This window comes from Rhinoraja longicauda, chromosome 9 (assembly GCF_053455715.1).
Source record: "Rhinoraja longicauda isolate Sanriku21f chromosome 9, sRhiLon1.1, whole genome shotgun sequence".
Taxonomy (NCBI): Eukaryota; Metazoa; Chordata; class Chondrichthyes; order Rajiformes; family Arhynchobatidae; genus Rhinoraja; species Rhinoraja longicauda.
The window spans coordinates 32,991,384-33,004,837 of NC_135961.1; the positions used below are offsets into that span (position 1 = coordinate 32,991,384).

The following is a 13,454-nucleotide window of genomic DNA, read 5'->3' on the forward strand; positions in this document are numbered from 1 at the left end:
ACAATAGACAATAGGTGCAGGAGTAGGCCATTCGGCACTTCGAGCCAGCACCACCATTCAATGTGATCATGGCTGATCATTCTCAATCAGTACCCTGTTCCTGCCTTCTCCCCGTACCCCCTGAAGTAGGCCATGGAGGACCACGTACAAGGGTCCAGCAAAACAATCTGCGAGTTTACGCTTGGACCTGCTGATGTGCAGTTCACATTCTAGCAAACTATTAAACTTAATATCACGAATACTTTCACAAATGCACACCTGACACAGATGGGGACAAGGATGTTAAGATGGCTAAGTTACTACAGTATCTCAAATCAAACCCCACTGCAAATGCTGGGGAATTGCAAACCCAATGGTTTATACAAATCCAGAGCAAAATGACTTTGAATGGGAAGAGGAGCTAAAATAGTTAGATAGGCACATGGACGTGAAGAGAATAGATAGAGAAATGGATCATGTGCAGAAAGAGGAGATCAGTTTATCGAGGCATTATGTTCGACACAAACATTATGGGCCGAAGGGCCTGTTCCCAAGCTGTACTGTTCGGTGCTCCAAGACTCATCGGTCATGGTGAGAATAAGTCCACTGAAATGGTCCATCTTGTCAATTGTATCCTGCAGGGACCAGGCATGTCCTACCTTCCATGAGAGATTCCAGACCACAGTGAGTTGTACTCCACTGCCCTCTGTTCTGGGTAGTCAAGAATGGGGGGGAAAAAACATTACATACATATGTCTTGAGAATTAATGAAGTTAAATAATTAGGATGGGGAGAAGGAGAGGGGGGAAATCTTGGGCCGTGGGTGAACAGTTCAAGGGACCATCTTCTTTCAACACCCCAGGCACAACCTGGAAATGGACCTTTTCCACATAAACAATGTTACTAATCGATTGAAAAGTTCTTCCAAGATGAATGGGAAGTGGTGGGGGGTGGGTGCGGAATAAAGTGGCTTACAACTTCTGTCTGCAGATTAAACTCTGGTAATCTTCCAGTCATTACATAAGACCTCAAACCCAATAGATCACAGATGTTGAACACAATATCCGTCACCAAAACAAAACGCCTTTCAAAACAGCAGCACTTGGGACTTATTTTCAGCCACAACAAAATTAAGTATTTCACTTTTCTCTTTATGGCAACTATGTTCAGAATTAAACATGGCACCAATTTAAAGGTTCAGACAGCAAGCCTCATGACTTCTAAGTCATCGGCCAAATACTTATCCTATAATCATTCCCACAAATACTTCTCCAATGTTATATCCCATTATGCACACTATTTACACTCAAGGCTATACCACTGTACCGTCACTAACTCAGAAGGATTGTACATTATAAAGAAGACTGCATAAACATCCAAGAATGCATGCACTGAGAATTTCTGGAATTTGCTAAGTTTGAACTAGTTGCCAACACGGCAGCCAAACCTCAAAGTACATCCCTCAAATGGTGCTTCCCTTTGGAACCTCCCTGACTACCGTTACAACAATCCAGAACAATAACAAAGGTTTAGATGCTGGTTAATACACAAAAACGACACAAAGGGCTGAAGTAACTCAGCGGGTCAGGCAGCATCTATGGAGAACATGGATAGGTGATGTTTCGGGTCGAGATCCTTTTTCAGATGCACGTCACTTATCCATGTTCTCCAGAGATGCTGCCTGATCTGCTTAGTTACTCAAGCACATTGTGTCATTTTGAATAAAAAGCTTTACCTTTTTATGTAGGTTCATAATACACCCAAACCTCTGTGTATGGAACTGTTGCAATACAATGCTGAAAACTATATTCTTCTTTCATCTTCCACTTTGCTCTAACTATTGTACCCGAGTTGGGCATAATTGTAGTCGTATACTGTATTAACTGATCTCATAAGTTCTAAGAGCAGAATTAAGCCATTCGGCTCATCAAGTCCAGTCCACCATTCAATCATGGCTGCTCTCTCTTTCCCTCCCAACCCCATTCTCCTGCCTTCTCCCCATAACCCCCCCTTACTAATCAAGAATCTGTCAATCTCTGGCTTAAAAATATCCATTGACAGCCTCCACAGCTGCCTGTGGCAATAAATTCCACACATTCACTCCCCTCTGATTAATAGGATAGCATGCAAAACAAAGCATTTCAATGTACACAGAGTCATAGAGTGTGGAAACAGGCCCTTTGGCTCAAGTTGCCCACACCAACCAACATGCCCTCTACACTAGTCCCACCTGCCCGAGTTTGGCCCATATACCTTGGAACTTGTCCTATCCATGTACCTGTCCTAATGTTTTGTAAATGTTGCAATAGTCCCCGCTTCAACTGCCTCCTCCCCGCAGTTCATTCCATACACCCCTCGTGGATCACCCCTCAGCCTCTTGTGCTCCAAGAGTCCTAGCCTGCTCAACCTCTCCCTATGGCTCAGGCCCTCTAGTCCTGACAACTGCGTTGTAAATCATCTCTGCACTCTCTCCAGCTTGACAACATCTTTCCTATAACAGGGTGACCAAAACTTAACACCATACTCTAAATGTGGCCTCACCAATGCCAGGACAACAAATATCAACTTCAATGAAAAAGCATTTAGATTCCAAAGTACTGAAACATTTATCAAATATTTGCAAAAAGCAAATTGCAACACAGAGCTACAGTGCCTTACCGTGTGTAAACAGGCCTTTCGGCCCAACTTGCCCACACCGGCCAACGCTCCATCTGCACATGTACCATCTGCCTGCAGTTGGCCCATATCGCTCTAAATATGTTGTATCCATGTACCTGTCTAAATGTTTCTTAAACATTGCTACACCACCTGCCTCAACTACCTCCTCTGGCAGCTTGTTCCATACACCCACCACCACTTATCTGATAAATGTACCATTCAGGTTCCTAATAAATCTTTCCCTCTTCATGCCTGCTGGTTCTTGATTCCCATTGTCTGGGCAATCTATTCCTCCCACGATTTTTCCACCTCAACGGAATGCTAATCAATACAGCGCCTTATTACCTTTTGCTGCTCAGCTGAATTCTTGACCAATAGAGGGGCTTCATTGGACGGGATGGATCGATGGCACCTTTCCTGGGCGATTTGTCCTTCATCATTCCGAGTGCAAAAAATCCTGACGGGAGGGGTGGCGGAAGATGACCAGAGGCTGGAGGGAAAAATGATGGCAGGCACTGCCCTGGTGGTGGTGGCGGTGGTGGGGGGATCCCAGAACCAGGGAATGGTGGGATACCCAAGCCGGGCAGGGGGGGAGGAGGAGGGGGGAGAGAAGAGCCAGGCAGAGGGGGAGGGGGAGGAGGGAGAGCGAAGCCAGGTAAAGGGGGTGGAGGAGGAGGGAGACCGAAGCCAGGTAAAGGGGGAGGGGGAGGGGGGAGAGCAGAGCCAGGTAAAGGGGGAGGGGGAGGAGGGAGAGCAGAGCCAGGTAAAGGGGGTGGAGGAGGAGGGAGACCAAAGCCAGGTAAAGGGGGAGGGGGAGGGGGGAGAGCAGAGCCAGGTAAAGGGGGAGGGGGAGGGGGTGCAGTGCAGCCCGGGAGGGGGGGAGGAAGAGGGGGAGGAGGAGGGGGAGGTGGATACCCACAGCCAGGCAGAGGGGGAGCAGTAGAGCCCGGGAGAGGGGGAGGGGGAGGGGGAGGGGGGTACCCACAGCCAGGCAGAGGGGGAGCAGTAGAGCCCGGGAGAGGGGGAGGAGGAGGGGGAGGGGGGTACCCACAGCCAGGCAGTGGCTGAGGTAGAGGAACACAACCCGAATCAGCAGGAAGAGGCAACGGCGGCGGGTGCAGGAGTGACGAGGAGAGGTCGGAGTCGGGCGGGGGGGCTGGCGAGGGCTGGCACACACTACTGGGCAGAGTGGGCGAGTGCGGAACCTCAGCGTGGGGCAGAGGAAGAGGAGTCATTTGGCAGTGAGGCAACGCGGGCGAAGAGTCTAGACTGGATGAAGACGGCGGCAGAACTTGTTGTAAACTTTGACCCGTCGGTGTGGACGCAGCAAGGGAGTCTTGGTCAGGCTGGGCGGTGGACACACCCGGAGCAACACACAAACTCCCCGGAGTGAGCAACTGTGTAGGAGCTGCAATTGTCAAATGACCCTGAGAGGAAGAAACAATGGAAGGTGGAAGCTGTGACGACCGACTGTTGAATAAAGGCACTTGAACAGATGCATGTTCTTGAGTGGGTGAAGTCTGTGCAGATTTTGCTTCCATACAACATCGCCGTGTACTGGGTAGAAGGGGAGTCTTCCACTCTGTTGGAACATTGGAAGGGTTCAAGACTACACCCTCATGGCCAGGTACACGATCCTCAACAACACTCTCCTGGTCCAGCAACGCTGATTGCTTCTCCAGTTCAGCAATTTTGGTCCTCAGCTGCTCAATCGTCTGCTCGAGTTTATGGATAACAGCAACCTGTTGCTCCTTCACATCTGCCGTTCTCTCTTCATTATCTTTCTGAAAAAGGAGAGTGCATCACCAGAATTAAATCCGATTGTCACGATACCAGCAAGGTTTCAAGGTCAATTTATTGTCACTTGTACCAATTAAGGTACAGTGAAATTTAAGTTATACAGCATGGAAACAGGCCCTTCGGCCCAACTCCAGGCTGATCACCAATCACTTATTCACATTAAAGTTAGACACAAAATTCTGGGGTAACTCAACTGGTCAGGCAGCATCTCTGGAGAAAGGGAATAGGTGATTTTTCACCTATTGGTGATGTTGATACCCTTCACCTATTCCTTTTCTCCAGAGGTGCTGTCTGACCCGTTGAGTTACTCCAGCATTTTGGGTCTATCTTTGGTGTGAAGCACCAATTGCAGTTCCTTCTTACACGTGTTCACATTAGTTATTTTAGTTTTAGAGATACATTATGAAAACAGGCCTTTTAGCCCACCAGCTGATCATCAATCACCTATTCATACTACCTTTTAGTTTTAGAAATACAGTATGGAAATAGGCCCTTCATCCCAAGGGCTCACACCAACTATCGATCCCCTGTCACACTAGTTCCATATTATCCCACTTTTGCATCCACTCCCAACACACCAAGGGGGATTTTTACAGAAGCCAATTAACCTACAATCGCAAGATAGATACAAAGTACTGGAGCAAGTCAGCAGGCCAGGCAGCATCAGTGCAAGGAATGGACATGTAATGTTTCGGGTCGGGACCCATCAGAAGATGGTGAAAGCTGAAAGAGAGGTTAGGGTGGGACCGAGTCTGGCAAGTGATAGGTGGATACACAAAAAATGCTGGAGCAACTCAGCGGGACAGGCAGCATCTCTGGAGAGAAGGAATGGGTGACGTTTCGGGTCGAGACCCTTCTTCAGACTGAAGGGTCTTGACCCAAAATTTCACCCATTCCTTCTCTCCAGAGATGTTGCCTGATCTGCTGAGTTACTCCAGCATTTTGTGTCTATCTTCAATTTAAACCAGCATCTGCAGTTCCTTCATACACAAGTGATAGGTGGCTACAGATGAAGGAACCGATTGGCAGATGGATTAAGTTAATGACAAAGACAGAAAAATGTGAGATAAGGAAAAAGGAGCGAACTCTTTTCCAGATTTCTCCCCCTTCTCACTCTGAAGGAGGATCTGAAAGATCCCAACCAGAAACACCATTTGTTCATTCCCCCCACAGATTCAGCCTGAGCTTTTCACTGAACCTCAGTACACGTGACAATAAACTAAACAAAACACTAGATCCGCAAAGTTCCTCCAGCAGCATGTTTCTTTTACTCAAGATTCCAGCATCTGCAATCTCTCATCACTCCATTTTGCTACGCTGTGCAGTTCTACTCTTGAAATGTATTTGCTTCACTAAATTACAAGTTGCCTCAATATTTATTTTAGTTTACAGATACTGCATGTAAACATGCCCTTTGGCCCACCAAGTCCACGTCAACCATTGATCACCCACTCACAACAGTTCTATGTTGTTCCACTTTCACATTTACTCGCTATGTTAGGGGGAATTTACAGAGGCCTAGCAACTGCTAACCTGCTGTGGGATGGAGTAAGAAGTTGGAGCACCTGCAAGGACCCATGCAGTCACAAGGAGAAGGTGCAAACTCCACTCAGAAAGCACCTGAGGCTGGGATCACACCCAAGTCTCGGGCGCAGTGAGGCAGCAGCTCTACCAACAGCGCCACTATTCCACCTATTTTCCCCTGAAGTCATTCAAGAACATTTTCTCTCATCAATCCCAATCCAAATCATTATACGCACATGTTGACACATGCATTGAACTAATCAGTCAATGGCGTGTCTTGGGCCATTCAAATATCAGGTGTTATGTAACGCACTCATTCATGAAATGTCAGAGCAGAAACGATTGCTTTTAGCTTACTTTTTACACTACAAATATTCCATACACTTAGTGTATCAAGAAGTCCTATTAAATTACAGAGCAAGGGGGAAAAGTCACGAGTCTAGACTCCTGGGTGAAAGATTTGGCTCCTCTTCGAGAAATCAAGATTCCCCCAAAGTATTAAGCCATAATGATTAAGCATCATAATCTTCAAAGAGAATACGGAATGAATGTAGTGGCACAGGTTCAGTGTTGGGACCTCTGGTGTGTTGTTACAAATGCAATAAAATCTGTCTTCACTTTGCCTGGCAGATGTATGTATTATTTTATCGTCATGCTATAATTCTGTTTCCTTCTTTCACCAAAGGGTCCAGTTGAAAGAAAAAGGAAAGAAGTCATCCTTTGTGAAATAGGGTGCCATCAGAAGAAAAGCAACCAGGCCCGCATAATGACCTTTAACCAGAAGCTGCCATTATCGTCTATGCAATGGCTTGAGATCAGCTTCTGCAAATATTCGGCCATACAACCAAACCATTGCATTCCCCTCATCGTTTGCATTACAATTAAAACAGAGTCGCAGTCATAGAGCCATACAGCGTGGAAACAGGCCCTTCGGCCCAAGTTGCCCACACCAGTCACCATGTCCCAGCTATATTAGTCCCACCAAATGTGCATTTGGTCCACATCCCTCCAAACCTGTCTTATCCATGTACCAGTCTAACTGATTCTTAATCGTTGGGGAGTCATCACCTTAACCACCCTTTGTGTGGAAAAAATAACCCTTCTTAAATCTTTTCCCGTTCACCTTAAACCTATGTCCCCTGGTTCTTGATTCACCTACCTTGGGCAATTCCTCTCATCCCGAGCTATTCCTCTTATGTTACTTGTACAAAAACACCAGGATAAATGCTCAACCATGAAAACCAAGCCAAAAGCCAAAGTACCATCTAAACTGATCATCACACATACGTTTGCTCAGGACAATAACTTACTCTATATGCAATAATCAGCTACCTGCATGTTAACAAGCACATGAAAACTGATTGTGTAGATGCAAATATATCATTAGGGTTATCAAGTGGGCACCTCCCATCATTGGTGTTTCGTTCAGTTAGGCCCACAACACCTTGGGAAGGCTTAACAGTTAGTTCTTGCATTCCAGAACCACCCCCCTCAATTGAATCAAATACATTTTATGAGCCAATTATGTATACATACAAGGAATTTGCTTTGGTGCTTTGCTCACAAGTAACAACACGATATACAGTAAACAATTAATAAAATAATTATGTGAAGAATGAAATAAAATACCAAAGCAAAAGGAGACTGCGGACTTTTGGTTATTGAGTAGAGATACTGCTCGTGGAAAAAAGCTGTTTTGATGTCTGGTTGTGACGGCTTTGACAGCCAGCAGAGGGAAGTGCTTCAAAGAATTTGTGGCCAGGGTGAGAGGGGTCAGTGATGATCTTGCCCGCTCGCTTCCTGGCCCTTGCAGTGTACAGTTCATCAATGGCGGGAAGGTTGCAGCCAACAACCTTCTCGGCTGATCGAACGATGCGCTGCAGCCTCCGGATGTCGTGCTTGGTTGCTGAGCCAAACCAGACCATGATGGAGAAAGTGAGGACAGACTCGATGATGGCAGTATAAAACTGGACCATCATTGCCTGTGGCAGATTGTGTTTCCTCAGCTGCCGCAGGAAGTACATCCTCTGTTGAGCCTTTTTGACTGTGGAGTCGATGGTGGCCTCACATTTAAGGTCCCTGAAGATGATGGTTCCAAGGAACTTAAATGACTCCACAGATGTGACTGTGGTGTTGTTGATGGTGAGTGGGGGAAGGGGAGGGGGAGCTCTCCTATAGTCTACAATCAGTTCCACTGCCTTAAGAGCATTGAGCTCCAGGTTGTTATGAAGGCACCAGGATGCCAGCTGTGTCACTTCCTATCTGTAGACATATTCCTCCCCATCCTGGATCAGTCCAATCAGGGTTGTGTTGTCCGCAAACTTGAGGAGCTTGACAGAGGAGGTGCAGTCATTGGTGTAAAGAGAGTAAAGGAGAGGGAAGAGTATGCAGCCTTGCGGTGCTCCTGTGCTGAGGGTCCGAGATGTGCTTTCCCAGCCTCACATGCTGCTCCCTGTCTGTCAGAAAGTTGATGATCCACTGACAGAGTGGTTCAGGCACAGTCAACTGGGAGAGTTTGGAGTGTAGTAACTCTGGCACAATGGTGTTGAATGCAGTTAAAATCCACAAACAAAATCCTTGCATGGGTCCCCTGGCGGTCTAGGTGCTGGAGGATGAAGTGCAGGCCTAGGTTGATTGCATCATGCACTGATCTATTGGCCTGGTATGCAAATTGCAGGGGGTCCAGCAGGGGGTTTGTGATGTTTTTCAGGTGGGCCAGCACAAGCCTTTCAAAGGTCTTCATGAATACAGAGGTCAGTGTGACAGGCCTGTAGTCATTAAGACCAGTGATCCTTGGCTTTTTGGGTACAGGAACAATAGTGGAGACTTCGAAGCAGGCAGGAACAGTGCAGGTTTGCAGGGACTGGTTGAAAATGTCATTGTAGACCGGTGACAGTTGTTCGGCACAGATCTTGAGGACATTGTCCGGTCCTGGAGATTTCCGGCATTTCTGTCTCCTGAATAGCTTCTCCACCTCCTCAATTTCTATTGTTGGAGATTGAGAAGTCATCAAACTGATGTTGGGCAGCAAGGAGGGGTGGGTTTATTCACAAAATGCTGGAGTAACTCAGCAGGTCAGGCAGCATCTCGGGAGAGAAGGAATGGGTGACGTTTCGGGTCGAGACCCTTCTTCAGACTGATGTCGGGGGTGGGACAAAGGAAGGATATAGGTGGAGACAGGAAGATAGAGGGAGATCTGGGAAGGAGGAGGGGAAGGGAGGGACAGAGGAGCTATCTGAAGTTGGAGAAGTCGACGTTCATACCACCGGGCCGCAAACTGCCCAGGCGAAATATGAGGTGCTGCTCCTCCAATTTCCGGCGGGCCTCACTATGGCACTCGAGGAGGCCCATGACAGAGAGGTCAGACTGGGAATGGGAGGGGGAGTTAAAGTGCTGGGCCACCGGGAGATCAGTTGCGTTAATGCGGACCGAGCGCAGGTGTTCAGCGAAGCGATCGCCGAGCCTGCGCTTGGTTTCGCCGATATAGATAAGTTGACATCTAGAGCAGCGGATGCAATAGATGAGGTTGGAGGAGGTGCAGGTGAACCTCTGTCTCACCTGGAAAGAATGTTTGGGTCCTTTGATGGAGTTGAGGGGGGAGGTAAAGAGACAGGTGTTGCATCTCGTGCGGTTGCAAGGGAAAGTGCCCGGGGTTAGGGTGGTTTGGGTATGAAGGGACGAGTGGACCAGGGAGTTGCGGAGGGAACGGTCTCTGCGGAATGCAGAGAGGGGAGGGGATGGGAAGATATGGCCAGTGGTGGGGTCCTGTTGTAGGTGACGGAAATGTTGGTGGATGATATGTTGGATCCGCTGGCTGGTGGAGTGGAAGGTGAGAACGAGGGGGATCCTGACCTTGTTGCGAGTGGGGGGATGGGGAGCAAGAGCGGAGCTGCGGGATGTAGAAGAGACCCTAGTGAGAGCCTCATCTATAATGGAGGAGGGGAAGCCCCGTTTTCTGAAAAACGAGGACATCTCGGAAGCCCTAGTCTGAAACACCTCATCCCGGGCGCAGATGCGGCGTAGACGGAGGAATTGGGAGTAGGGGATAGACTTTTTGCAGGGGACCGGGTGGGAAGAAGTGTAGTCCAGATAGCTGTGCGAGTCGGTGGGCTTGTAATAAATGTCCGTCACTAGTTTTTCTCCTGTGATGGAGATGGTGAGGTCCAGAAACGGGAGGGAGATGTCAGAGATAGTCCAGGTATATTTAAGGGCAGGATGGAAATTGGAGGTGAAGTGTATAAAGTCAGTGAGTTCTGCATGGGTGCAAGAGGTAGCACCAATGCAGTCGTCGATGTAGCGGAGGTAGAGTTCGGGGATGGGGCCAGTGTACGTCTGGAACAGGGATTGTTCGACGTACCCGACAAAGAGGCAGGCGTAGCTAGGGCCCATGCGAGTGCCCATAGCTACGCCTCTGGTTTGGAGGAAGTGGGAGTGGGAGGAGTCTCCTTTGACTCCTCCCACTTCCTCCAAACCAGAGGAGGAGCAGCACCTCATATTTAGCCTGGGCAGTTTGCGGCCCGGTGGTATGAACGTCGACTTCTCCAACTTCAGATAGCTCCTCCGTCCCTCCCTTCCCCTCCTCCTTCCCAGATCTCCCTCTATCTTCCTGTCTCCACCTATATCCTTCCTTTGTCCCACCCCCGACATCGATTTGTACCAGCATCTGCAGTTATTTTCTTATAAGGAGGAGTGGGTAGTGGACAAGGACCCAGTCTTTGCAGACTGGTCAGGCGGTAAGTGGGTGTGAAGTGAAAGGAGTACCTCTCTCATGAAAGTGATCTTTGTTCGTTTGTGTCGTCTGTGAAAATCCCGCAAACACAGGCAAAGCAGCAAGGAGCAGTACACAGTGGCAGCCATCATGGGCGCCTGCTCACCACCTATGCCATCATTATCTACTAAATAAAATAAACTACCGATGATTCATTCACTCAAACAAATGCTAAATACTCGCATCCCATATTCCACATATCCTAACCCATCGAACAGATTAGCACCCCAAATATCAACTTCACTAAAATACGGATTAACACATGTTATACACTTCCTTTCTGCTTCCAACTAAGACTATTTCTTCACAAAATGCTGGAGTAACTCAGCAGGTCAGGCAGCATCTCGGGAGAGAAGGAATGGGTGACGTTTCGGGTCGAGACCCTTCTTCAGACCTGAAGTCTGAAGAAGGGTCTCGACCCGAAACGTCACCCATTCCTTCTCTCCCGAGATGCTGCCTGACCTGCTGAGTTACTCCAGCATTTTGTGAATAAATCGATTTGTACCAGCATCTGCAGTTATTTTCTTATATTAAGACTATTTCTTCTCCAGAAATCCACCTATTGACTTGCTCTGCTGCCTCTGAAATCTGCTTTACGGCCTATTGTAAATTCTGTCAGCGAATTCCTAGCTCTCCAAATAGCGATGCGGTCGGTCGGTCGCTCAATGAAACCTCTACAACCCAAGAATTTGCTTAGGATAAGGGGCTCTTCACAAATCACTGGTCGGCATGGCCCACCAAGTCCAGTGCACGGGACTATTTACAATCTTTACCAAAACCAATTAACCAACAAACCTGTACATCTTTGGAGTGTGGGAGCAAACCGGAGCACCCGGGGAAAACCCACACGATCACGGGGAGAACGTACAGACAGCACCCGTTATCAGGATGGCGCTGGCTGCAAGGCAGCAACTCTACTGCTGTGCCACCATGCTGCCCTAACTATATTCTCATTTTGATAACAATGCAGAAGACAAGCTTATTGGAAATATCTTCAAAGCATAAGGTTTATTTCAATTGTTAAAATATATAAATATATAAATGTAACCGACTCAGGATCCATTTATCATTTTTCTTAGCAGTTGCTGTTCCCTTCAAGAATCAACGAGCGCTCATAGGAACTTTTTGGACGTAACCTAATGGCAAGACTGAGATTAAATTGTTGTGGCTCTATTGAGGGATCCAAATACCATTCATTTGGAGGCGTTTGTGCCAGTAAACAGTGCTCTCATAGAAGTGTAAGACGATATCCATTTAAACACAAGTATGTAACTTAAATAGACGTCAGGAAGCAAATTAGTTTTTCTAAATTGTCCTGGCCTGGCAACTAAAGTTTACCCCACAAATACCAGCAATGATTTGTCTGCATGACTCTGGCTCCCTCTTTTGGCATTTATCATCAGTCATTTCAATTCTGAACTATACCTAATACTCCCTCTGAATGCCAGCTCAAATGTCATGCGTTTTGTAGTGTATCGTTTTGAGTCACTCAAAACCAGGATCAAACGATCTATGGCCTTTGAGTAGAAACACGGAACTGCAGATGCTGGTTTACACCCAAGATACACAAAATGCTGGAGTAACTCAGCAGGTCAGCCAGCCATTCCTTTGGCGAAAAGGAAAAGTAACATTTTGGGTCAAAACTCTTGTCTCTCGGCTCAGACAAACAGCAGACGGACAAAGAAAGACAAAGAGAAGGAGTAACTCAGTGGGTCCAGACAGCATCTCTGGAGAACATGGACAGGCAACGTTTTGGGTTGGGACCCTTCTTCAGATGTCGATACACACTTCGTACTGTGGTAAAGTACTAGACAGCTAGTTATCAACCTTGCCTGATTTAACCAAAGAAAGAAATGCGTGGCCCAACTTTTCTGACGACTCTGTAGTTCATCGCTTTATATCAGCAAGGAGGTTTACAGGTGGATGAAACCAAGAGTTGTCAGCTTCTAAGTGGTAAAATTACAAGGCCATTCACTAACTTCAACCTGTACTCAAGATCAAATGCTGATCAATATTGCCGTCTACTTTGCTGTCAGTTCCCATACGTCTCTGCGCTACAACAGGATATCGGGATAGAAGGCGGACTTCACTTCTCAGCACTTGCAGTGAAGAATCTGCCATCTGAACCCACATTCAGTTTAGTTTAGAGATATATTGTGGAAACAGCCCCTTCAGCCCACCGAGTCCACACTGACCATCGATCGCCCGTGCACTAGTTCTATCATGCACACTAGGGACAATATACAGAAGCAAAATGGATAATACAGAAAGGCTCAGGAACCAAGGATGCCGGAAAAATAGGTGTTGTACCTGTATGACAAAATTATTGCTGAACTGTTAAAAAATGAAGCAGTTGAGCCCTTAAACATCTAATAGAAGATAATCTGCCTTGGGCACCAACAGCAAGGAACGATAGGATCTGCAGACTTGTGTACAAAAAAAAGCATGACTTTTAATGGATTCAAGCTCTTCCACTTAATGTCCCATTCTCAATCCTCTAAAATGAGCAATTCACCTCGTTCTATCTACCCTGTCCAACTTAAGTGCCATATCACAACTGTCATTATCTTTCCTGAAGGGTGGCGCATAAAATTGGACACAGAGTTGCAAGTCGAGGTCTGAATACAATTTAAAAAATATTCAACATCTCAAATATCCGTAGATCTTGGGAAACTAAAACAAATATGTCGGTGCTTTAGCAATGCTTTTACTTTCCATGTCCAGT

The 13,454-nt window shown here is 47.0% G+C and overlaps 1 protein-coding gene across 1 annotated transcript in view; it reads right to left on the bottom strand.

Moving 5' to 3' along the window:
• The window catches only part of fmn2b (formin 2b), a 326,311-nt gene that overhangs the window by 259,010 nt on the left and 53,847 nt on the right, over positions 1-13,454 (bottom strand). Inside the window, exon 5 of the mRNA XM_078405062.1 lies at positions 2,983-4,421. Within this exon, the coding sequence (XP_078261188.1) occupies positions 2,983-4,421 (1,439 nt within the window). The remainder of the gene's footprint in view (positions 1-2,982; positions 4,422-13,454) is intronic.